Source organism: Pongo pygmaeus, chromosome X (assembly GCF_028885625.2).
Source record: "Pongo pygmaeus isolate AG05252 chromosome X, NHGRI_mPonPyg2-v2.0_pri, whole genome shotgun sequence".
In the NCBI taxonomy this organism is placed as follows: Eukaryota; Metazoa; Chordata; class Mammalia; order Primates; family Hominidae; genus Pongo; species Pongo pygmaeus.
In genome coordinates, this window is record NC_072396.2 from 48,897,934 (window position 1) to 48,922,145 (window position 24,212).

General features: G+C 45.4%; 1 protein-coding gene across 2 annotated transcripts in view; it reads left to right on the plus strand.

Annotated features, from left to right (window-relative positions):
- Window positions 1–24,008, plus strand: part of LOC129025033 (putative protein SSX6) — a 66,059-nt gene extending 42,051 nt beyond the window's left edge. The window contains exons 1-8 of one of the 2 annotated variants that reach the window (XM_054472481.1): window positions 13,031–13,113; window positions 15,020–15,108; window positions 15,543–15,657; window positions 16,322–16,417; window positions 18,269–18,318; window positions 20,293–20,428; window positions 22,820–22,924; window positions 23,388–24,008. In XM_054472481.1, coding sequence (XP_054328456.1) covers window positions 15,040–15,108; window positions 15,543–15,657; window positions 16,322–16,417; window positions 18,269–18,318; window positions 20,293–20,428; window positions 22,820–22,920 — 567 coding nt within the window. In that variant the 5' untranslated portion in view covers window positions 13,031–13,113; window positions 15,020–15,039 and the 3' untranslated portion in view covers window positions 22,921–22,924; window positions 23,388–24,008. Of the gene's footprint in view, window positions 1–13,030; window positions 13,114–15,019; window positions 15,109–15,542; window positions 15,658–16,321; window positions 16,418–18,268; window positions 18,319–20,292; window positions 20,429–22,819; window positions 22,925–23,387 lie in introns of those variants that run through there. The other variant, XM_054472480.1, reaches the window with a different exon arrangement.
- Window positions 24,009–24,212: the final 204 nt, after the last annotated feature.

Below are 24,212 nucleotides of genomic sequence, written 5' to 3' on the forward strand. Positions count from 1 at the left end.
TAGGCCGATAAATCAGGCTCTCTAGCTGATTTATAAAGATAGGATAAATTCATGGTGTAGAATCAGATTCTCCATTTTAAGGGGCGTTTCTGTGAAACTGGGCTAGTCCAGAGACTCTGGAGGAATGGGAGTGGAGGCGAATATCTTCTCAGCTGAGCCTCTGAAGGATAGGCAGGGTGAGCTGAGTAAAGGACGGAATTTATGAGCATCCTTGGCTGAAACACCCTCTACTTGCAGTGACCTTGTTGCTCCTTTCTTTGCCTCAGCAACTTCCTCAGCACCTGGGGGATTAATGTCCAGATGATGGCCCAGCCCTGTGGCCTGAACCTTCTGGCAAAACTGATGTGTTAGTGGGGCTGTGTAACTTGGGTTCCTATGACAGCAGCCCAACCCAGCCAGACCACCAAGCATAGCATCCTTGAAAGGTGGTGGCACTGATGCCCAGGCTCAGCATCTTTTCCAGGTGGATGTTGAGATCTGCACTGCTTGCTGGTAGCGAAATTCAGATGCCACTATCTATCAAATCTTGAATAATTCATGAAGTGCTCTTCCATCTTTGGCCCAGAAGTTCCCACAGCCCCATTGGTCCCTGGCCTCTGGAGCTAATTCCTTTCAGTCTGCAGAGCTGCAAAGCAAAGTAGCTTAGGCCATCTGCTCAGAAATCTGGGACACAGGGTCGTCCCCTGAGGCCTTTGAACCTGCTAATGCAGTTGGTACCTCCCGGTACCTTGGGGAAGAGGGCTGGACAAAATCACCTGCTGATTGGACAAAATCACCTGCTGAGACACAAACAACATAGGGAGGGGACACTTTCCGAAGCCCGGTCCCAAGTGTATCAGATGTGGGTCCCTCATTCCTGCCCTGCAGATATGTCTGCTGCTCTTGGGCAGAGAAGGCAGTTTCTCTGCTTCCCTTAGCCCCTTCCCAGTCTTCCCCAGGCCTGTCCAGTGGGAGGGAAGCATTAGCCTGCAGTTCCTGACTTTTTGCCTTGGGAGGGCTCTCCATGGATCACTAGACATGTAAATTTGTCCTGGAGGAAGGACAGTGAGGGTTCTCAGTGGGACTGATGGCAGGGCAAGGGGTCCTCTAGAGAGAGGCAAGAGTAGCCATATCCCTGACTTAGATCCTCATTGATTCCGCTCCAGTTTCACCTGTGAGTTGGGTGGGTGTGCTTCAGGCAGGTGACTCTCTATCCCCGCCTCACCAAGTGGCCCACTCTGTCTCTGCCTTTTATCTGCTTCTTCCTTCCTTCCTTCCTTCTTTCTTTCTTTGTTTCCTTCCTTCCTTCCTTTCTTCCTTTCTTTCCTTCTTTTTTTTCTTTTTTTTTTTTTTTTTTTTTTTGACAGAGTCTGACTCTGTCGCCCAGGCCGGAGTGCAGTGGCACGATCTCGACTCACTGCATTCAGCTCACTGAATTCTGCCTCCCAGGTTCCAGCAATTCTCCTGCCTCAGCCTCCCGAGTAGCTGGGATTACACGCATGTGCCACCACGCCTGGCTAAATTTTGTATTTTTAGTAGAGACGGGGTTTTACCATATTGGCCAGGCTAGTCTTGAACTCCTGACCTCAGGTGATCTGCCCACCTTGGCCTCTCAAAGTGCTGGGATTACAGCCACCATGTCTGGCCCAAGGTGGTGTTTTTCTAACTAAAATACATGAGTTAAAAAAAAATTTCCTCTAAATTAAATTTAGTTAATTATGAAAAAAAAAAAAAACCTTTACAATCTTTGTTTCCCAAAAGTGAGAAGCTTGTAGGTGTCAGTAGAGAAAAAAAACAACTTTATGAAACCTGCAGCATTGCAGGTGTTGGGGTGATGGGGAGGGCTGAGCAGATGGGCCCTTTCCAGTTCAGGAACCTTGGTCCTGAGCAGAAATATGATGATGAGAGTTCTTCATCTTTCCCTGGCTGCCTCCCTGGTAGTTGGTGCCACGTCTCCAGAAGTGGTTTGTAGTGAATTGTTTCTTTGGAGGCTGGAAGTGGACGATGCACAGGTGACCTCTGTGACAAGTGCTTAAAGGCAGATGTCACTGGCCATGTTTGTTGTAGTATTAGGATGTGGACATTGGCTAGAGATGCAGCCGCCAACATCTTTAGTCAAGTGGTGAGGAGCAGAGAGAGACAAAAGAAAAGGAAGAGAATGTAGGAGGGAGAGGAAAGTCTGAGAGTCTGTTAGAGAGGGTTTAGAGAGATAGGGATGGAGAGAATGCATCAGAAAGAGATCAGCAGGCCTGGTGCAAATTGAAAAATTGGATTTCATTGAAACTAAAAAATCTGCTGTTTAAAGGACACCATTAAGAGAATGAAAAAAAAATTAAAAAAAACAAGCCACATATTAGGCAAAAAGATATTTGTAAAAGATGTATCTGATAAAGGATTTCTACCCACAATATAGAAAGGACTCTCAAAACTCAAATATAAGAAAGTAACCCAGGGGCCAGGCACGGTGGCTCATACCTGCAATCCCAGCACTTTGGGAGGCCGAGGCGGGCAGATCACCTGAGGTCAGGAGTTTGAGACCAGCCTGACCAACATGGAGAAACCCCGTCTCTGCTAAAAATACAAAATTATCCGGGCATGGTGGCACACGCCTGTAATCCCAGCTACTCAGGAGCCTGAGGGAGGAGAATCACTTGAACCCAGGAGGCAGAGGTTGCAGTGAGATGAGATCGTGCCATTGCACTCCAGCCTGGGCAACAAGAGCAAAAATCCTGTCAAAAAAATAAAAAAAGTAACCCAATGAAAAAGCCAAAAAGATATGAGCAGAAAATATGCAGATAGCAAATAAGTACATGAAGAGGTGCTCAACATCGTTGTCATTAGGGATATATAAAAATATAATGATATACCACTATACACTCATTAAAATAGCTAAAATTAGGCCAGGAGAGGTGGCTCACATCCATAATCCCAGCACTTCGGGAGGACAAGGCAGGAGGATCACTTGAGTCAAGGAGTTTAAGATCAGCCTGGGGCAACATGGTGAAATCCCATCTCTACCAAAAATACAGAAATTAGCTGGGCATGGCAGCTCATGCCTGTAGTCCCATCTACTTAGGAGGCTTGGATGGGAGAATTGTTTGAATCCAGTAGGCAGTGACCCACGGCACTCCAGCCTGGGTGACAGAGCGAGACTCTGTCTCAAAAAAAAAAAAAAAAAAAAAAAAAAGGCCAACCATAGCAAATGTTGGCATAGATGTGCAGGAGCTGGAATTCTCATATGCAGCTATTAGGAATGTAAAATGGTACAACTGCTTTGGAAAACAGTTTGGTAGTTTCTTTAAAAATTTAAGCATGCACCTAGCATATGATCCAGCTATTCCACTCTGATTTTTACCTAGGAAGGAAGGAAATAAATGTCCATACAAAGACCTGAACAAAAATTTGCCTAGCAACTTTATTTATAATAGCCAAAAACTGGGAAGGACTCAAATGTCCATCAACAGGTGAATTAATAAATAAATTGGTGTATATTCATACAACATAACAACATAGATGAATCTGAAACTAGTTATGCTGAGTGAAGAAGCCAGGAAAATAAGGGCACATACTATATGACTCTCTTACATAAAACTCTATTTATTTATTTTTTATTTTTGCGATGGAGTCTCGCTCTGTCACCCAGGCTGGAGTGCAATGGCACACTTTCGGCTCATCGCAGCCTCCACCTCCCAGGTTCAAGTGATTCTCATGCCTCAGTCTCCTGAGTAGCTAGCATTACAGGCAGGCACCACCATGCCTGCTAATTTTTGTATTTTTATTACAGACAGGGTTTTACCATGTTGCCCAGGGCAGTCTCAAACTCCTGAGCTCAAGCGATCTGCCTGCCTCGGTCTCCCAAAGTGCTGGTATTACAGGCATGAGCCACCGAGCCCGGCCTCTTATTAAAACCTTATAAAATGCAACTTAATTTTTACTGACAGAGAGAAGATTGGTGGCTGCATGGAGATGGGAGAGTGGGGGTGGGGATGGGAGGAAGGGAATCACAGATATGTTTACTATCTTGATTTTAGGGAAATATCTATCTATATCAATCATATACTCTTAATATGCACAGTTTATTGTATGTCAGTTATATCTCAATAAAGTTATTTTTAAAAATCTTTATAGATAATAACAAAGTCTCTCCAGCAATGGTCTGTTATGCCAGAAATACATACAAGAAAGTCTAAGTTGGCCAGGCGTGGTGGCTCACACCTGTAATCCCAACACTTTCAGAGGCCGAGGAGGGAAGATTCCTTGAGGCCAGGAGTTGAGACCAACATGGGCAACATAGCAAGACACCATCTCTACAAAAAATGAAAATTTATGTAAAAAAAAGGATGAAAGTCTAAGTTATTGAACCATAAAACTGACAGATATATTTTCCTTTTACTTTTCTTTTTTTTTTTTTCTTTGAGACAGAGGCTTGCTCTGTGGCCCAGGCTGGAGTGCAGTGGCATGACCTCGGCTCACTGCAACCTCTGCCTCCAAGGTTCAAGCAATTCTCCTACCTCAGCCTCCCGAGTAGCTGGGATTACAGGCGCCCGCCACCACACCCGGCTAATTTTTGTATTTTTAGTAGAGACGGGATTTTACCATGTTGGCCAGGCTGGTCTCAAACTCCTGGCCTCAGGTGATCTGCCCACCTCGGCATCCCATCCCAAAGTGCTGGGATTACAGGTGTGAGCCACTGTGCCTGGCATGACAGAGATATTTTTCTGATGTCATACTCAACAGCAATGGTTTACCTTGAGGAAGATAACACCATCTCCCACATCTTGGGTTTTCCCACTCTTTTCAAGTGATATAGTTGTGATTTGTGCAATATTTCATCAATGTGAAGTTTACTTTTTTTTTTTTGAGACAGGGTCTTGCTCTGTCACCTAGACTGGTGTGTAGTGGTGCGCTCTCGGCTCACTGCAGCCTCTGCTTCTCGGGTTCAAGTGATTCTCCTGCCTCAGCTTCCCGAGTAGCTGGGACTACAGGTGTGCGCCACCACGCCTGGCTAATTTTTGTATTTTTAGTAGAGACAGCATTTCACCTGTTGGCCAGGCTGGTCTCAAACTCCTGACTTCAGGTGATCTGCCTGCCTTGGCCTCCCAAAGTGCTGGAATTACGGTGTGAGCCACCGTGCCTGGCCAAAGTTTACTTCTTAAAAAAAAAAAAGAACTGAAAATATACTATGGAGTGAAATAATTTGGGGCTCAATAAACAATATTCTTGGGTAATCATGGGGAACCCCAGGAGCCACATAATGCTGGTCTTTCTTTCTGTTTTTTTTTTCCTAAAAATGGGGTATCGCCATGTTGGCCAGAGTGGTCCCGAACTCCTGGGCTCAAGTGATCTGCCCACCTTGGCCTCTCAAAGTGCTGGGGGATTACAGGCATGAACCACCATGCCCAGCCAATGCTGGCCTTTTCATCCACCCATCCTTGAGTCAGAAGGTCCACAGCATCCCAGGGTAGGCCCTGCCCTCACAGAGAGATTTGTTGCCACCACCAGTGCAGAGGGTCTCTGCTGTTCTCCGTGAAAAAGTGCTGCACACAGAGACCTCCACCATTCTGGTTCCTCACACCACAGTCTGCAGCTCTGACAGTCGGCAAGTCCCTCCACACAGCTGGCCACAGACTTTCCTGCCTGCAGATGTGTCCCTGTCTTTTACGCATGTTCTCTGCAGGCACTGGCATTTAGAACCTCCTATGGTGGAGAGCAGAGCTGTGGGGAAGGATCAGCCAGACAGGGTCTTTGTCCTTCCTCTATTATTTGTTGACTGTCTAACTTTGGACAAATCTTAGCCTCTGAGTCTATATCTGTGGCATGGGGCAATAAGGCCATCTACATTGCATGTTTCTGGGGAGTATGTTTTACAACTCCTTGTGAACCTGGAACAGAGCAGGCACAGAGTAAATGCGTAGTATTATTCTCATCATGTTTGTGGTTTAATAACAACAGCTAATTGTCTTTTGATCACTCACAATGTGCCCAGCCCTATGCTAAGTGCTTTGCAAGCACACCTTACAACAGCCCTGTGTGGGAAGTACAATCATTACCTCATTTCAGAGGAGGAATTGGAGGGCCTAGGAGGTCAAGTGACCTGTCCAAGGTCATCAAGTGTTGGGGCTGGGAAGTGAACTCAAGTCTGTGTGACTACAGAGCCCATATCCCTCCTATATTAGTCTGTTCTCACAGTGCTATAAGGACATACCTAAGATTGGATAATTTATAAAGGAAAGAGGTTTAATTTACTCACAGTTACACATGGCTGGGGAGGCCTCATAATCATGGTGGAAGGGGAAGGAGAAGCAAAGTCACATCTTATATGGTGGCAGGCAAGAGAGCATCTGCAGGGGAACTCCCCTATATAAAACCATCAGATCTTGTGAGACTTATTCACTATCATGAGACCAGCACAGGAAAAACCCGCCCCCTTTGATTCAATTACCTCCCACTGGGCCCCTCCCATGACACATGGGGATTATGGGAGCTACAATTCAAGATGAGATTTGGGTGAGGACATAGCCAAACCATATCACTTCCCAATAGGCTGGACTGCTTATCACCCCATGTGGCCTCAAAGAGCTCCAGTCACTCCTTTACAAACCCAATCACCCCAGAACTTTAGAACAAAGTTTCTGACTTACTCCTTGTAATAGGCTAAATAATGGCTCCCAAAGATATTAGGATTTAATCCCCAGAACCTATAAATATTACCTTATTTGGAAAACGGTTCTTAGTAGATGTGATTGAATTAAGGATATTGAGATGCAGAGATTATCCTAGATTATCTAGACTATCTGGGTGGATGTATTGGTCAGGGTTCTTCAGAGGACAGAGCCAATAGGATATATGTATATCAAAAGGGAGTTAATTAGGGAGAATTGGCTCACATGATTACAAGGTGAAGTCCCACGGTAGGCCGTCTGCAAACTGGGGAAAGAGAGAACCTAGTTGTGTGGCTCAGTCCAAATCCAAAAGCCTCAAAACTAGAGAAGCTGACGGTACAAGCCCTAGTCTGAGGCCAAAGGTCCAAGAGCCCCTGAGAGGCTGCTGGTGCAAGTTCCAGAGTCCAAAGGTCAACAAATCTGAAGTCTGGTGTCCAAAGGCAGGAGGAGAGGAAGCAGAGAGGAAGAGAGAAAGCAAACAGATTCAGCAAGAAAGCTGTTGTTCTTCCAACTTCTTTGTTCTAGCCGTGCTGGCAGCCAATTGCATGGTGCCCATCCACACTGAGGGTGGATCTTCCTCTAACAAACAGTCAAACACTGACTCAAATGTCATCTCCTCTGGCAACACCCTCACAGACACACCCAGAAACAATGCTTCACCAGCCATCTATGCAGCCCTCAATCCAGTCAAGGTGACATCTAATGGTTAATGGTTATTAACCATGGTTAATAACCATGACAGTGGGCTCTAAATGTAATCACGTGTATCCTTATAAAAAAAAAGAGGCAGAGGGAGATTTGAAGAGCTATACAGAGGAGAAGACAACGTGAAGATGGAGGAGAGAGAAATTTGGCCATCAAGATTGGAGTCATTGATATAGTTTGGATGTTTTTTCCCTCCAAATCTTAGGCTGAAATGTGATTCTTGATGGTGGAGGTGGGGCTTAGTGGGAGGTGCTTGGGTCATGGGGGCAGATCCCTCATGACTGGCTTGGTGCCCTCCCCACGGTAATGAGTGAGTTCTCACTCTGTTAGTTCACACGAGAGCTGGTTGTTTAAAAGAGCATGGCATCTCTCTTGCTCCCTCACTTTGCCATGTGACATGCCTCCTCCCCTTCACCTTTTACCATGATTGGAAGCCTCCTGAAGCCCTCACTAGAAGCAGATGCTGGTGCTATGCTTGCACAGTCTGCAGAACTGTGAGCATCAATAAACCTCTTTTCTTTATAAATTAACCAGTCTCAGTATTCCTTTATAACAATGCAAAATGGACTAATATGGTAATGCCGCCAGAAGCCAAGGGATGCCAACAGCCATCAAAAGCTGGAAAAGGCAAGAAAGGATTCTCACCAGGCATATGGTGTCTCACACTTGTAATCCCAGCACTTTGGGAGGCGGAGGCTGGTGAATTGCCTGAGCTCAAGAGTTTGAGACCAGCCTGGGCAACATGGTAAAACCCTCTCTCTACCAAAAATACAAAAAATTAGCCTGGTGTGTTTGTGCATGTCTGCAGTCCCAGGTACTCAGGAGGCTGAAGTGGGAAAATCGCTTGAGCCTGGGAGGCAGAGGTTGCAGTGAGCCATGATTGTGCCACTGTACTCTAACCTGGGTGACAGAGTGAGACCCCCCATCTCAAAAAAAAATATATATATATATAAAAAAGAGAAGAAAGTATTCTTCCTAGAGCTTGAGAAGGGAGCATGGCCCTTCTGACACCTTGGTTTTGGCCTAGTAATACTGTTTTCAGACCTCTGACCTCCAGAACTCTGAGAGAATAAATGTGTGTTGTTTTCTGCCACCAAATTTGCGGCAATTTGTTACAGCAGCCACTGGAAGTTCATACCAATTTTGACACCAAGAGGGGGGAGCGTTGCTGTAGCAAATACCTAAATATGTGAAAGTGGCTTTAAAATTGAATAATAGGTACGTAGGTGCCAGAAGAATGTTGAAGAACTTGATAGAAAAAGCCTCGATTTAAGTGAACAGACTATTGGGAGAAATGTGAACACTGAAGGCAATTCTGATGAGGGCTCAGAAAGAAGTGAGGAACATGGGAGAGAAAGCCAATATCATCTTCGAGAATACATATATCATCCTAAGCAGAATGCTGGTAGAAATATAAACATTGAAGGTACCGTTAGTGACCGGGCGCTGTGGCTCATGCCTGTAATCCCAGCACTTTGGGAGGCCGAGGCAGGCAGATCACCTGAGATCGGGAGTTCAAGACCAGCCTGACCAACATAGAGAAACACCGCCTCTACTAAAAATACAAAAAAATTAGCCGAGTATGGTGGTGCGTGCCTGTAATCCCAGCTACTTAGGAGGCTGAGGCAGGAGAATCACTTGAACCAGGGAGGCAGAGGTAGTGGTGAGCCAAGATCATGCCATTGCACTCCAGCCTGGGCAACAAGAGCGAAACTCCATACCCCCCTAAAAAAGGTGCCATTAGTAAGAGCTCAGAAGGAAATGAGGAGTATGTTATTGGAAACTAGAGGAAACGCAATTCTAGTTACATACTGGTAGAAAACTTAACTGAATTGTGTCCTCCAGTTATGTGGAAAATAGAAATTGCAAGCAATGTGTGTTATTTATCTGAAATCCAAACTAAAAAAAAAAAAAGAGAGAGATTGAGAGATTGTAAGCAATGAACCTGAATATTTACCTAAAGAGGTATTGCAAGCAAAGTGTTAAGGGTATGGCCTGATTCCATCTTACTGCTTTTAGTAAAACGCGAGAGGAAAGAGATACACTGAGGAAAAGACTGTTAAGCAAAAAAGATCCAGGACTTGATGATTTGGGAAATTCTCAGCCTATCAAGATTGCAAAAGACACTAAAATTAGGAGAGGCACTGTCAGGAAGGTATGCTCTAGAGAGAAAGTCAAGAATGTGGCCGTGTTTGCTAGTGCTGAAGAGATTAGGCACGTGACTCAAGGAGCTCTTCCACTATGCTCAGCCATAGCCGGTAATAGAAATGATATTATCTGGGAAAGATACAAAAGGACCTGCTGGTCTAAGGGTGTGAATCACTATGACATACATTCTGAGAGGAGGGCTATGGGACCAGAGGGGAGAGCTTCAAGCTACAGAGGATTATTCTGAGTCCTTGAAACCAAGTGGAATTTGTCCTGCTAGATTTCAAAATGGTTGGAAGCAGTGACTCCTTCCTTTCTTCCATTTTCTCTCATTTGAAATGGAAATATCTGTAACTATTATCCTACACCTGTCCCGCCACTGTATTTTTGGAATAGATAACTTGCTTTCTAGTGTCACAAATTCACAGCAGGAGAATTTTGCCCCAGGATGTTTCATAACCAGAGTCTCATCCATATCGGTTTTAGATGAGGAGACTTGGTACTTTTGAGCTGATCTTATATGGATAAGATGGACTTCAGCTAATGTTGCACGGTTTGAGACATTTGAGGATTTGGGGATGGGGTGCATGTATTTTGCATGTGGGAGAGATGTGAATCCTTGGGGGCCAGAGGGCAGGCTGTGGTAGACTGAACAACGCCCCTCCAAAAGATAGCTACATGGTAACCCCTGGAACCTGTGAGTGTTAGCTTATAACAAAAAAAGTGATTATGTTGGCCAGGTGTGGTGGCTCACGCCTGTAATCCCAGCACTTTGGGAGGCCGAGGCGGGTGGGTCACGAGGTCAGGAGTTCAAGACCAGCCTGGCCAGTATGGTGAAACCTCGTCTCTACTAAAAATACAAAAATTAGCTGGGCATGGTGGCGGGCACCTGTAATCCCAGCTACTCAGGAGCCTGAGGCAGAGAATTGCTTGAACCCAGGAGGCAGAGGTTGCAGTGAGCTGAGATCATGCCACTGCACTCCAGCCTGGGCGACAGAGCCAGACTCAGTCTCAGGAAAAAAAAAAGTGATTATGTTAAAGATCCTGAGATGGGGAGATTCTCCTGGATTATCTGGGTGGGCCCTAAATGTAATAATGAATGTCCTTATCAGATTGAGGCAGGGAGATCTGACACAGACAGAAGAGAAGAAGGCAGTATGACTGCCATGGTTTGAATGTCCCCACCAAAACATGTGTTGAAACTTAATTGCCATTGTTTAACAATATTAAGAGGTGGGGCTGTCAGGAAGTGATTAATGCCATTATCATAAGAGTGGATTAGTTATCACGAGACTGGGTTTGTTATAAAAGGGAGCTTAGCCACATTTTCTCTGTCTGTCTCCTGCACTTGCTTTTGCCTTTCATCGTTCCACCGTGGCACAACCCTCACCAGATGCCAGCGCCATGCTCTTGGACTCCTAGCCTCTAGAACTGTACACCAAATAAACTTCTATCCTTTATAAATTACCCAGTTTGTGGTATTCAATTACAGTAACAGAAAACAAATGAAGACAATTCGAGATGAGATTTGGGTGGGGACACAGAGCCAACCCAGATCAAGCCACAAGCCAAGAAATGCTGGCAATCATGGGAAGCTGGAAGAGGCAAGGAACAGGTTCTCTCCTAGAGCCTCTGGAGGTGTACAGCCCTGCTGACAACTTGATTGCAACTCAGTGAAACTGATTTCAGATTTCTGGGCTCCAGAATTGTGAGAGAATAAATTGATGTTGTTTATGCCACAAAGTTTGTGGTAATTTGTTTCAGCAGCCAGAGGGAATTTGGGGTGATTGTAAGGAGTCATGTAAATTATATTAAAGAACCTTTGCCGTTGTAAGATGCATTCATTCATTCAACAAATAGTCGAGGCAATATAGAAGAGTAATTAAAAGCGCAGACTTTGAGGCCGGGCGTGGAGTGGTTCACTCCTGTAATCCCAGTGTTGTGGGAAGCCAAGGCAGGAGGATTGCTTGAGGCCAGCAGTTCCTTCCAGATCAGCGGGGACAACATAGCAAGACCCCATCTCTTAAAAAATTATTTTAATTAAAAATAAATAAATACGTAAATAAAAGCACAGACTTTGGACTCAATTCATCTTGGGGGTGAATCCCAGCTCTGTCACCCACTGACTATGTGACCTTGAGCAGACTGCTTAATTCTTTGAGCCTCAGTCTCAACATCTGCACACTGGGGATGATAATAGTATTTAACTCAAGAGAAGGTTGTGAAAACTAATGGGAAGATGCACATAAAGGGCTTTGGGCTGGGCTAAAGGGCCATTGCCCTGTCCCTGCCCTAAGAGAGCTTGCTGTCATCCTGGGAGGATCTTAGAGAGATCAGGGCTGTAGATGGAAAGCCCAGAGAGGAACGGGGACATGTTGGAGGTACTAGGGATGGGGGTAGGGGAAATTTCTTAGACAAATTGACTTATGAGCTCCCTGATGAACACAGTGGGCCCTAATTACATACTCTTTTTAATACTATTACGATAAACATTATTAATATCAATGGGTAAAATATATTTCTGGTTCTTTGGTCTTCTAGAAAAAAACATATATAGAAGTTTGTTTTTGATTTTTTTAGTTTGAATTTCGTTTTAAAAAATTTTTTATAGAGCTGGGGGTCTCACTATGCATCCCAGATTGTTCTGGAACTTCTGTCCTCAAGTGATCCTTCCACCTCCTGCCTCAGCCTCTCAAAGTGTTGGGATTACAGGCATGAGCCACTGGGACTGGCTCATTGAAATTTTTCTTTCTTTCTCTCTCTCTCTCTCTCTTTTTTTTTTTTTCTGACAAGATCTCGCTCTGTGGCCAAGGTAGGCAGCAGTGGCTGGATCATGGTCACTGCAACCTCGTACTCCTGGGCTCAAGCGATCCTCAGTCTCCTGAGTAACTGGGACTACAGGCACACCACCCCACCTCGCTAATTTTATTTATTTTTTGTAGAGATAAGAGACAGGGTATCGCTCTGTTGTCCAGGCTGGGGTGCAGTGGCGTGATTGTGGCTCACTGCAACCTCTGCCTCCCGGGTTCAAACGATCCACCAGCTGTGGCCTCCCAATGTGCTGGGACTATAAGCATGAGCCACCGCGCCCGGCCCAAATTTCTGACGTTACTACAGAGTTCCTAGGAAAAATCCCATACCTGAAAAAGTTAGAAACTGACAGGAAGGAGTTGAGATGACGACCTGCTTCATATACACTACTTATTAAAACTGGATAACAAATGCACTGCGGGGGGCGGGGTGGGGAGGGATAGGAAAAAATGGAAAGAGAAAATCAGCACATGCGTACTCTGATTTTGGAAGAAGCTAAAGAGAATATCAGAGCATGCGTACTCTGAACTTGGAGTAGCCAATCCCAGGAGATGCTTTAGGCGGGAAAATCAGAGTCTCTGCCCCACTTTGAGAAGGTTCTGTCCCTGGAGCCTCAACTGATAGACCCCACATCAGCTTCGCGCCTCCCGCCTACTGTTCTGACTTCTGATTGGCCAGATGGAGTTCACTAACTGCCCTGATTGGTCCATCATCCTGGGGCAGTGACATTGCAGAATATGTTCTCCTCCTCCAGCCACACTTTGTCACCAACTGCTGCCGATCTCGCCACCACTGCTTTGTTTCTGAGGTAGGTTCTCTTGAAGGGGCACCCTAGATGGGCTAATGGGGGCAGATAGAAAAGGAGGAAGCCTCTGTAGGGCCCTCAAGTGCTTGGGGTTCTGAAAATCTTGAGGACTGAAAGACAACTAATGCCTTTCAGGACGATCATCTTGGAGGATCCTCTCACCTCAGCCTCGGGTCTACAGGCCTGCGTCATCCAACCCCTGGAAATATTTTTTTTATTTTTGTATTTTAGTAGAGACCGGGGGCTCAAGCAATCCTCCCGCCTCGACCTCGGGACTAGGGGCACGCACCACCCCGCCCTCACTAATTTTTTTTATTTTTTATTTTTCTTAGTAGAGACAGTAACCGCCATGTTGACCAGGCTGGCCTCAACTGCCTGGGCTCAAGCAATGCTCCCACCTCGGCCTCAGGACTACAGGCACGCACCACCCCGACCCCACTAATATTTTTTATTTTTTATTTTTTTAGTACAGACGGTTTTGCTATGTTGGCCAGGCTGGCCTCGACCACCTGGGCTTAAGCAATCCTTCCGCCTCGGCCCTGGGACTACAGAAGTGCACCAACCTGCCCACGATTTTTTTTTTTTTTTTTAAATTAGAAGCCGGGTTTCACTACGTTGGCCAGGCTGGCCTCAACCTCCTGGGCTCAAGGGATCCACCCACCTTGGCCTCAGGACTACAGGTGTGTGCCATTCCATCCCTGCTAGTTTTTTGTGTTTTTTTTGTTTGTTTGTTGTTTTTGTTTTTAGTAGAGACGGGGCTTTGCTATGTTGGCCGGGCTGGTCTTGACCTCCTGGACTCAAGCGATCCTCCCACCTCGGCCTGGGAACTACAGGCAGGAGCCACCTTGCCCGTGCTATTTTTTTGTTGTTATTGTTGTTAGTAGAAATGGGGTTTTGCTATGTTGGCCAGGCTGGCCTGGACCTCCTGGGCTCAGGAGATCCTCTTGCCTCGGCCTCGGGACTACAGGCGCACACCACCCTGCCCCCACGATATTTTTTATTTAATTTTTTTTTTTTTTTTTAGTAGAGGGTTTCGCTAGGTTGGCTAGGCTGGTATCGACCTCGTGGGCTCAAGCGATCCGCCCCCCCCTTGGCCTGCTAAAGTGCTGAGATGTTACAGGCCTTCGCCACCATCCCCAGCTAATTTTTTTTGTGGGTTTTTTTTTTTTTTTTTTTGTACAGATGGCGGTGTTGCTATGTTTCCCAGGCTGGTCTCGACCTCCTGGGCTCAAGCGATCTGCATGCCTCGGCCCCCCAAAATGCTGGGATTACAGGCATGAGCCACTATGCCTGGCCGATTGCTGCAACTTGAAATGCTCCACATTCTCTCTAAGTGATGACGGGCTCTTGTAGTCTTGGAGATTCTAGTTCTCTTCCTTCTAATAATTTACAAATAACCCAGTAATAGCCTCTAAATCCGTTCATATTGGCCGTGCTCATTTCTCATCAACAGAACAGAACCCCCCATCCCTCTGCCTGATCATATCCATCACCAGAGAGACCATGTTATCTCTGGGACTCACTTCCCTCCCTTTATTTATTGAGTGGGGGTGTCAGAACGCCCCCACTCAATAAAATTACACAGTCATGTCCCTGCCTCCCCAACAAGGGTCTGTACATCTTTCAGGGTAAGCCTAGCTCCAGGGAAACTGCTAACAACATTAGCCAACCCCCTCCCAAAGACTCAAGGCTGCTATGTCCATAGGAAACTTGTCATCCCCAATCAATACTTCTCCCAGAGGCCCCTGGCTCCCTGTTTTCATCTGACTTCTCCCCATGTCCTTACTCACGGACAGATGAGCCCCGGATGCAGAAATGCAACACCTGATTCCAGGTGACTGAGTGTGGCCGGCCTTCACAGATTTCTCCCTCCCCAGGACTGGAAAGACTCAGGCTGTTTCTCTTGCAGGTCAGACTGCTCCTGGTGCCATGAACAGAGACGACACCTTTGCAAAGAGACCCAGGGATGATGATAAAGCATCAGAGAAGAGAAGCAAGGTGAGGTGACCTGGAGGGGGCAGAGCAGTGATCCAGGGGACAGAGTAGGGTGACCAGGTTTCTAAGGAGGGGAGGACAGAGGTACTGGGGACAAGGAGCAGGGTCTCGAGGGAGATCTGGATCCTTGGGAGCCTCCCACCCTCGCTCTGTCAACACCTAGCATCCCTGGAGACAAGTCTGTGACTTTGCTCTACATTTGATAACTCTCACTCCATTCTGCAAGGTGAGAAGAGAGCCAGCCAGCATCATTGAAGCCCTACTGTGTGGCAGGGGAGAAGCTAGGGAAGGTCCCCATGTTCTGTCAGTTAGCCATGGCATCAACCAGGACGGATTATCATCCCCACTTCCCAGATCCAGCACACAGGAAGCGGCTCCAGCTGAATGGCAGACATGCCTAGCTCAGTCACTGCCAGAATTTCTTTCTTTTTTCCTAGGCCTTCGGTGATATTGCCAAATACTTCTCTAAGGAAGAGTGGGAAAAGATGAAATACTCGGAGAAAATCAGCTGTGTGCATGTGAAGAGAAAGTATGAGGCCATGACTAAACTAGGTAACAGAAAGTTCTAGGAACAGACAAGTCTGGGGACACATGAGCATCCCTTTTCCTGCCTAGGCTACTTCTTAGACTGCAGAAAGTACCCCACGTTTTCCTTTTGTGCAGGGAAAAATGGCAAGGCAGCTTCTGGGTGCTCTGCTCTTCTGTATCCTGTCAGGGCTGAGGGCAGGGACTGGCCACAGTGGAGCTCGTACCTGGATCCTGCACGTTTCTCTCCCATAGGCGTCTGTTCTGATGAGCCCAACTGTCTCTGTGGCATCGCAGCACACCTCCCACCCTCCCTTCCTCCTCTGGTCTTGTCTCTCTCTGTCTCTCTCTCTCTCTCTCTTTTGGAGTCAGAGTCTCACTCTGTCACCTAGGCTAGAGTGCAGTAGTGCAATCATAGCTCAATGCAGCCTCGAACTCCTGGGCTCAAGCAATCCTCCTGCCCAGCCTATGGAGTAGCTGAGGCTACAGGCACGTGCCACCATGCCCAACTAATTTTATTTTATATTTTGTAGATATGGGGGTCTCTCTGTGTTACCCAGGCTCTTCTTGAACTCCTGGCCTCAAGCAATCCTCCCGCCTCAGCCTCCCAAAGTGCTGGTACGACAGACATGAGCCACTGTGCCAGGCCTAAGTTTGTCCCTTAAGGAATAAACATTTTGCTTCTTTCTAGGTTTCAACGTCACCCTCCCACCTTTCATGCGTAATGAACGGGCCACAGACTCTCAGAGGAATGATTCTGATAATGACCATAACCGTGGGAATGAGGGTGAGTAGACGGGAAGGGACTGGAAAAGGTCTCCTCAAGCCCAACTGCTTTTCAGCTCAGCTATGTGGAAAAGATCCTCAGGCATTTGTTCCCTCATACACATCAGGGCTGAGTGAAAAAAAAAAAATTGCACACAGAAAGTTAACTACAGAGGCCATTCATAAAATTTTAAAACACGCAAAACAAGAATACGTATTTTTATGGATAATAAGTAAATGGTAAATGCATGAAAACATGAATGCGAATAAAAAGCCATCAAATTGAGAAGACTGGCTGTAAATGGAGAAGGAGCGGGGGCAGGGATTGGTGAGTGCTGCACAGACAGCTTCAGTCATGACTTGTTGATAGTGTGTTTTGTTTTGTTTTGTTTTTTGTTTCTGTTTTGAACTGGAGATTTGCTCTTGTCGCCCAGGCTGGAGTGCGATGGCACAGTCTCAGCCCACGTACAACCTCGGCCTCCCGGGCTCAAGCGATTCTCCTGCTTCAGCCTCCTGAGTAGATGGGATTACAGGCGCCCGCCACCATGCCCACCTAATTTTTGTATTTTTAGTAGAGACGGGGTTTCACCAGGTTGTCCAGGCTGTTCTCAAACTCCTGACCTCGGGTATTCCACCCACCTCAGCCTCCCAAAGTGCTGGGATTACAGGTGTGAGCTACTGCACCCGGCCGTTTCTAGTATTTCTAATATTCTGAATAAATAAATCAGATCTAACATAGTCGTGGGGTAATGTTGAGATGCAACTGAACTCAATATTATTCCCCATACTTTTCTGTGTGTTTGAAATATTTCTTTTTTAAAGGACATGTTGTTCTTGCTAAACACTGTTAATGAATCAAAGGACAGTTAAGAAAATGTTAAAAGTGAAAAACAAAAAGAAAATGTTAAAAGCGTAGAGCTGCCAAAAACTTCCAGAGTTTGTTTCATTAACAGCATGTAGGTATTGGATAGGTATCTCAGGAGTGAGGGTGATGAACACATTATGTAATAAAGATCGCTGTTTCTCTGTATTTTATTAAAACCAAATAGTCTTCTCATTCCCAAACAACCCCGATTCTCCGTGATGAGCTTGGAAGTGAGTTTGAAAGAGTGATCCCTCATCCAACACAAAGAGAGCTTTCCCACTTGTCAGTGAGCAGAGATAACATGGGGTGAAAAAAAGACAGGTTCTTGGGTAGACAGCTTTGTGCAATTCAGGAATATAAAGGGGTCATATGTGTTTCCCGGCTCTTCTGCTCTGACAATACAATCATAAGACAAGGTCAGAATGTCCAAACTGTCTCCAACAGACCTATTACTCCCCAACAAACAGGCCAGATTCTACAATCTCCCACAATCACTACAAGAGGTCTGAAAAGCCAGTGCTTGAGTATCTGCCAAGCTTTTGACTTTAAAGGAGTGTCTTTATACTGAAAATATTTCAGAGCCACTGGACTAAGTCATCCATGGTTCATCACACATTTAACAGCTTAATTGACATACCATAAGATTCACCCATTTGAAGTGTACAGTGATTTTTAGTTGTTGCACATCTTGAGTGGATACAGTTCAGATTCCCAACCAATCAATTTAATTATTTGGGAAAAAGTAAAAGATACGTAATGGAATAAGATGAGACTGTGATGGGGTTTAACCCCCATTTGATAAACTATGAGATGGAAAATTCTGAATTGATGCCACAGATAAGTGAACCAACCATGAGTAAACATAATTCAGAAGCAAATCTCAAATAACTCCTCAACAATCAGTGGACTCATAACCCTCTGCTGCAGAATGCCCTGATGCTACAGAAGTCTCTCTAGGGTTTGGAAATCTTTACCAACAAAGAAAAATTCTGATGTATTCTCTTTCAGTTGAACATCCTCAGATGACTTTTGGCAGGCTCCAGAGAACCATCCCAAAGGTGAGTATCTCTCAAATCTAAAGGACCAGAGAACCTTTGTCCCTCCACGGATGTGAACACTGGTAAGAGCGGGAGAATATCAAAAATGTCCTCACTGCCTCCTTCTCCCCATGTCTATCACAACACCAGATGTAGCATCGACGGCTTGATAATAGTAACAGTTGTGATCCTTAATACTTCTTTTGTTTTCATAGTGATGCCAGATACTATTTTAAGCAGTTCACATGGATTAATTAATTTAATCCATAAGAAGACCTCTATGACGTTGTTTCTGTTATTCTCTCCAAAGAATAACAAGTCACACACTTTGGTTGTCATCCGTATGAAAGCCATGTGACTTGGCGCAAATCTTCTAAGTTCTCTGAGCTCCAGATTCCTGGTCCATGAAATGGAAGCAAAGAATCATAGTTCATGTTTTAGATCATAGTTATCAGCAACATAATAATAAAATGAGGCTATCAGGGTACAGAGATGTTAAAGAATTTTCCTGAGGTGCAGTGGCAGTGGTAGTCTAATCCAGAGCTCCAAGCCATTTAAACCTCATTCACGTTTGCATTTGTTTATGAAGTTCAGATGTTGCTCACTAGGGCTTCACCCCACAGGGCCTCCTGGTGCTTCCGTTGAGACACCCACTCTCACAACAGGAAGGACCAGCTGGCCTCTGCTCTGTTACCGGGGCCACTCACATGGCTTAGGGATCGCTTTGATTGTTGGCCCCTCCCTACTGTGAGCTCCTTGAGGGCCTTGTCTGGACCTGGGGCATCTGGGAAGCCCCAGTCCCAGCCCAGGGGATCTCTCGGAGGCCCCTGAATGAGTGATCCCACAAGTGCAGATTCAACTCTGGTTTAGAGGGTAAAGGGATCTGGGAGCTGGGTTGCCAGTGTGGAGACCAAATTCAAAGCAAGATCCAGAAAGGTATTAATTGTTATTATTATTACATTTAAACAGTGTTTACAAGCTCAGAGAGGAATTTCCCTTAGCCTATTTTACATGTGTTGTTCACTATTTCATAAGTGAGGAAGCTGAGTAAAATGTACCTTAAGGGCCGGGCGCGGTGGCTCACGACTGTAATCCCAGCACTTTGGGAGGCCGAGGTGGGCAGATCACGAGGTCAAGAGATCGAGACCATCCTGGCCAACATGGTGAAACCTCGTCTCTACTAAAAATACAAAACTTAGCGGGGCGTGGTAGTGCCTGCCTGTAGTCCCAGCTACTCGGGAGGCTGAGGCAGGGGAATCGCTTGAACCGGGAAGGGGGAGATTGCAGTGAGCAGAGATCGCACCACTGCACTCTAGCCTGGCGACAGAGCGAGACTCCGTCTCAAAACAAAACAAAACGAAAAATGATAGCTTAAGATTGTTGGTCAGTGACACATCCCAATGCAACCAGAATTGTTATGGGCACCACCCCACTGAATTCCACATTCAATGTTGGTGCCTCGGTAGGGTGGTATGTCATATCTGGTACTGCTTTCTTTGATGTCTAGATTAATTTCAGCAAACCATTTCTTTCCCTCTCTCTTCCCTGTATTCATCTCCCCACACCATCTTTCCCAGCAGTGTTTTGTCCCCTCTCTATGTCTTTACATTTACTCTCTCAGCAGCTGTCTACAAGCTTATATTGGGATCCCTTGTATTTTATAGAAGCTTTTCCTTTTGTAGACCTTGTGAATTCTTAGAATGCTAGTCTCCAAAACTTCTGTATACCATACTCTCAATTACATGGAGATTTCTGCTGTTTGCACGAATGTTAAAAGAGTGTGAAGATAAGCATTCTAGCCCTGGAAACCCCATTCATTTAGGCCATTCCTTTCGCTTCTAACCTCCGAGGTTTCTCCTAATTTAGGCAAGTGTAACTCTCCCAGCGTTGTTGAGAACATTGATTAAGGTAATGCATGTGAAGACGCTTTGTAAGCTCTAAAGCACTATAGAAATGTCACCGATACTGTTTATCTGTGACCTTCATATTATAAAGATCATGCCCGAGAAGCCAGCAGAGGAAGGAAATGATTCGAAGGGAGTGCCAGAAGCATCTGGCTCACAGAACGATGGGAAACAGCTGTGCCCCCCGGGAAAAGCAAGTAGCTCTGAGAAGATTCACGAGAGATCTGGTAAGAGGAAACGATTTGGGAACAACCCCTCTGGCTTCCCTGGCTATGTTCAGGTGTGTGGACTGGGTGTGTGGCATGGATCCCAGACAAGCCTGGGTCCAGGCTGGGCTGAGGAGCTCGCCCAGCTCCAGATGAGATGTCAGACGTGACTTCCAGAGACACAGACTGGAGTCGTCATCCATATTAAAAAACCATGTGACTTGGGGCAAGTCTTCCAAAGTTTCTCAGCTCCAGATTCCCAGTCCATAAGATGGAAATAAAGAATCATAGTTCATAGATTGTTTGGAGGCATTAAATTTAGTCTGGAAAGGCTGATGACATGAACGGTGCTCAGGCGATTCTATCTGTGATAACCTGGGATCATATCTTACTCAGCTCAATGCCTGATACCCAGTACAGGTGTACTTCAGAGATATTGCAGGTTCGGTTCCACACCACTGCAATAAAGTGAGTCACACACATTGTTTTTTGTTTGTTTTGCAGTGCATAAAAACATTATGTTTACACTACAGTGTAGTCTACTAAGTGTGCAATAGCGTTATGTCTAAAAAGTACCTACCTTAATTTTAAAATAATTCATTTTAAAAAAATGCTAACGATCTTCTGAGCCTTCAGTGAGTCACGCTCTTTTTACTGGTGGAGGGTCTTGCCTCGGTGTTGATGGCTGCTGGCAGATCAAGGTGGTGGTTGCTGAAGGGTGGAGTGGCTGTGGCAGTTTCTTAAAAGAACACAACAGTGAAATTTGCCACATCGATTAGCTCTCCCTTTCATGAAAGATTTCTCTGTAGTATGTGATGCTATTGGATAGCATTTTACCCACAGTAGAACTTCTTTCAAAGTTGGAGTCAATCCTCTCTAGCTATGAAAGTTTTAGTTGGCATCTGCTTCCAATAGAAGGCTATTTAATCTGTACTGAAAATCTGTTGTATAGTGTAGCCACCTTCATCAGTGATCTTAGCTAGATCTTCTGGATAACTTGCTGCAGCTTCTCCATCAGGGTTTGCTGCTACACCTTGCACTTTTATGTTATGGAGACAGCTTCTTTCCTTAAACCTCACAAACCAACCTCTGCTAGTTTCACACGTTTCCTCTGCAGCTTCTTCACCTCTCTCGGCTTTCATGGACTGGAAGAGAGTTTGGGTCTTGCTCTGAATTAGACTTTGGCTTAAGGGAATGTTGTGGCTGGTTTCATGTTCTATCCTGATCACTCCAACTTTCTCATTTCAGCAGTAAGGCAGTTTTGCTTTCTTATTCTTGCGTTCACTGGAGTATTAGTATTATTATTTTCTTCAAGAACTTTTCCTTTGCAGTATATACTATTATTTCCTTCAAGAACTTTTCCTTTGCATTCACAGCTTGGCTGTTTGGTGCAAGAGGCCTAGCTTTCAGCCTGTCTTGGCTTTCAGCAGGCCTTCCTCACTAAGCTTAGCCATTTCTAGCTTCTGATTTAAAGTGAGAGACATGCGCCTCTTCCTTTCATTTGAACACTTAGTGGCCATTGTAGGGTTGTTCATTGTTCTAATTTCAGTATTGCTGTGTCTCAGGAAATAGGGAGGCCCAAGAAAAGGAAGAGAGGCAGGGAAGACCTCATCGGTGGAGCAGTCAGAACACACACAACATTGATCGATTACGTTCATCATCTTCTGTGGGCGCAGTTCTTAGTACCCCCAAAACATTTACACAGAACAGGGTGACTATAGTCAATAATAACTTAATCATACATTTAAAAATAACTAAAAGAGTGTAATTGGATTGTTTGTAACACAAGGATAAATGTTTGAGGGGATGGATACCCTATTTTCCATGATGTGATTATTACGCATTTGCATGCCTGTATCAAAACATCTCACGTACCCCATAAGTATATACACCTACTGTGTACCCACAAAATAAAGAACAGAAATTATTTTAAAATATTAAAAAACAACAAAAACAATTGCAATAATAACATCAAAGCTCACTGATCACAAATCACCATAACAGATATAATAATAATGGAAAAGTGTAAAATTGGTGAGAATTTCTAAAAAAAAAAAAGCGGTATCTGCGAAGCACTATGAAAATGAGGTGCAATAAAACGAGGTATGCCTGTGTGCCCTTAACAAATACTTGCAGAATGAAAGGAGGTATGGGTGAATGTTTCCGTAAGTGAAGATGTTGGGAATCTAAACCTCACAACGGAAGGAGCCAGAAGTTAAACTTTAATTGGCATTTGGCCTGTATTGGTGTGGGTCTAAGGTCTCAGCCTCTCTAAGCCAGAGAAGGGGAAAACTGGATAAAGAAGGCCCATGGGCACTTGCGAGGGGGGAGGCATCTCCTGCTTTTGAGAAAACAGAGCCTAACACTCTCCAACCTACCCAACCCTCATCTGCCAACTCTTCCCCATCATAGGACCCAAAAGGGGGAAACATGCCTGGACCCACAGACTGCGTGAGAGAAAGCAGCTGGTGATTTATGAAGAGATCAGCGACCCTGAGGAAGATGACGAGTAACTCCGTAAGTGAACCTTCGGCTCACCCCCCACATCCCTGCAGATGTGCTATTCTGTTATGGTACCAGTATCCCATCTTGTCAATTGTTCCCCCAATCATTCCCTTCTCATAATTTTCTAGGGTACAGCATTGAGGCTGAATGATGAGATTTCCCATGCTCTTTCTACTCCCTGCCCTGTATATCCAGGGATCCTCCCTACCCCGGATGCTGTGCGTTCCCAAACCCCAGGTCAGCCCTGATATGCCGGCCACACCTTCCTCTAGCCTAGGAATGGATAAACCAGGTGAGGAAGTCACTGTGGCATGAGCAGATGGTTCACTTCAAGGAACCGTGGAAGGCGTGTGCAGGTCCTGAGATAGGGCAGAATCAGAGTGTGCAGGGTCTGCAGGTCAGGAGGAGTTGAGATTGAGTTATTGGGCAGTGGGAACTCACTGCCACTTGCTTTCCTTCTCTCTTCTTGCCTCAGCTTCGGGGATATGACACATGCCCATGATGAGAAGCAGAACGTGGTGACCTTTCACGAACATGGGCAGGGCTGCGGACCCCTCGTCATCAGGTGTATAGCAAGCGAAAGCAAGTGTTCACAACAGTGAAAAGTTGAGCGTCATTTTTCTTAGTGTGCCAAGAGTTCGGTGTTAGCGTTTACGTTGTATTTTCTTACACTGTGTCATTCTGTTAGATATTATCCTTTTCATTGATGAGCAAGACATACTTAACGCATATTTCGGTTTGTGTATCCATGCATCTACTTAAAAAACAAGTATAGTCAGGTATTCTCTGCATAGAACAGCACTACCCTCCTGTCTCCCCAGATGTGACGACTGAGGGCAGTTCTGAGTGTTTAATATCAGATTTTTTCCTCTCCATTTACACACCACACATGCGTGCGCGCACACACACACACACACACACACACACACACACACACTCACACCAAGTACCACTATAAGCATCTCCCATCTGCTTTTCCCCATTGCCATGCGTCCTGGTCAAGCCCCCGCCACTCCGTTTCCTGTTCAGCATGTACTCCTCTCATCCGATTCCCCTGTATCGGTTACTGACATTTAATAAACCTTTGCAAACATTCCCCAGTTGTTTGCTCCTCTCATTATTGTGCACACAGCTCTGTGCACGTGTGTGAATGTTTCTTTAGGAAAGATTCTTAGAAGTGGAATTGCTGTGTCAAAGGAGTCATTTATTCAACAAAACCCTAATGAGTGCGTCCTCGTGCTGAGCGCTGTTCTAGGTGCTGGAGAGACATCAGGGAACAAGGCAGACAGATGTTCCTGAC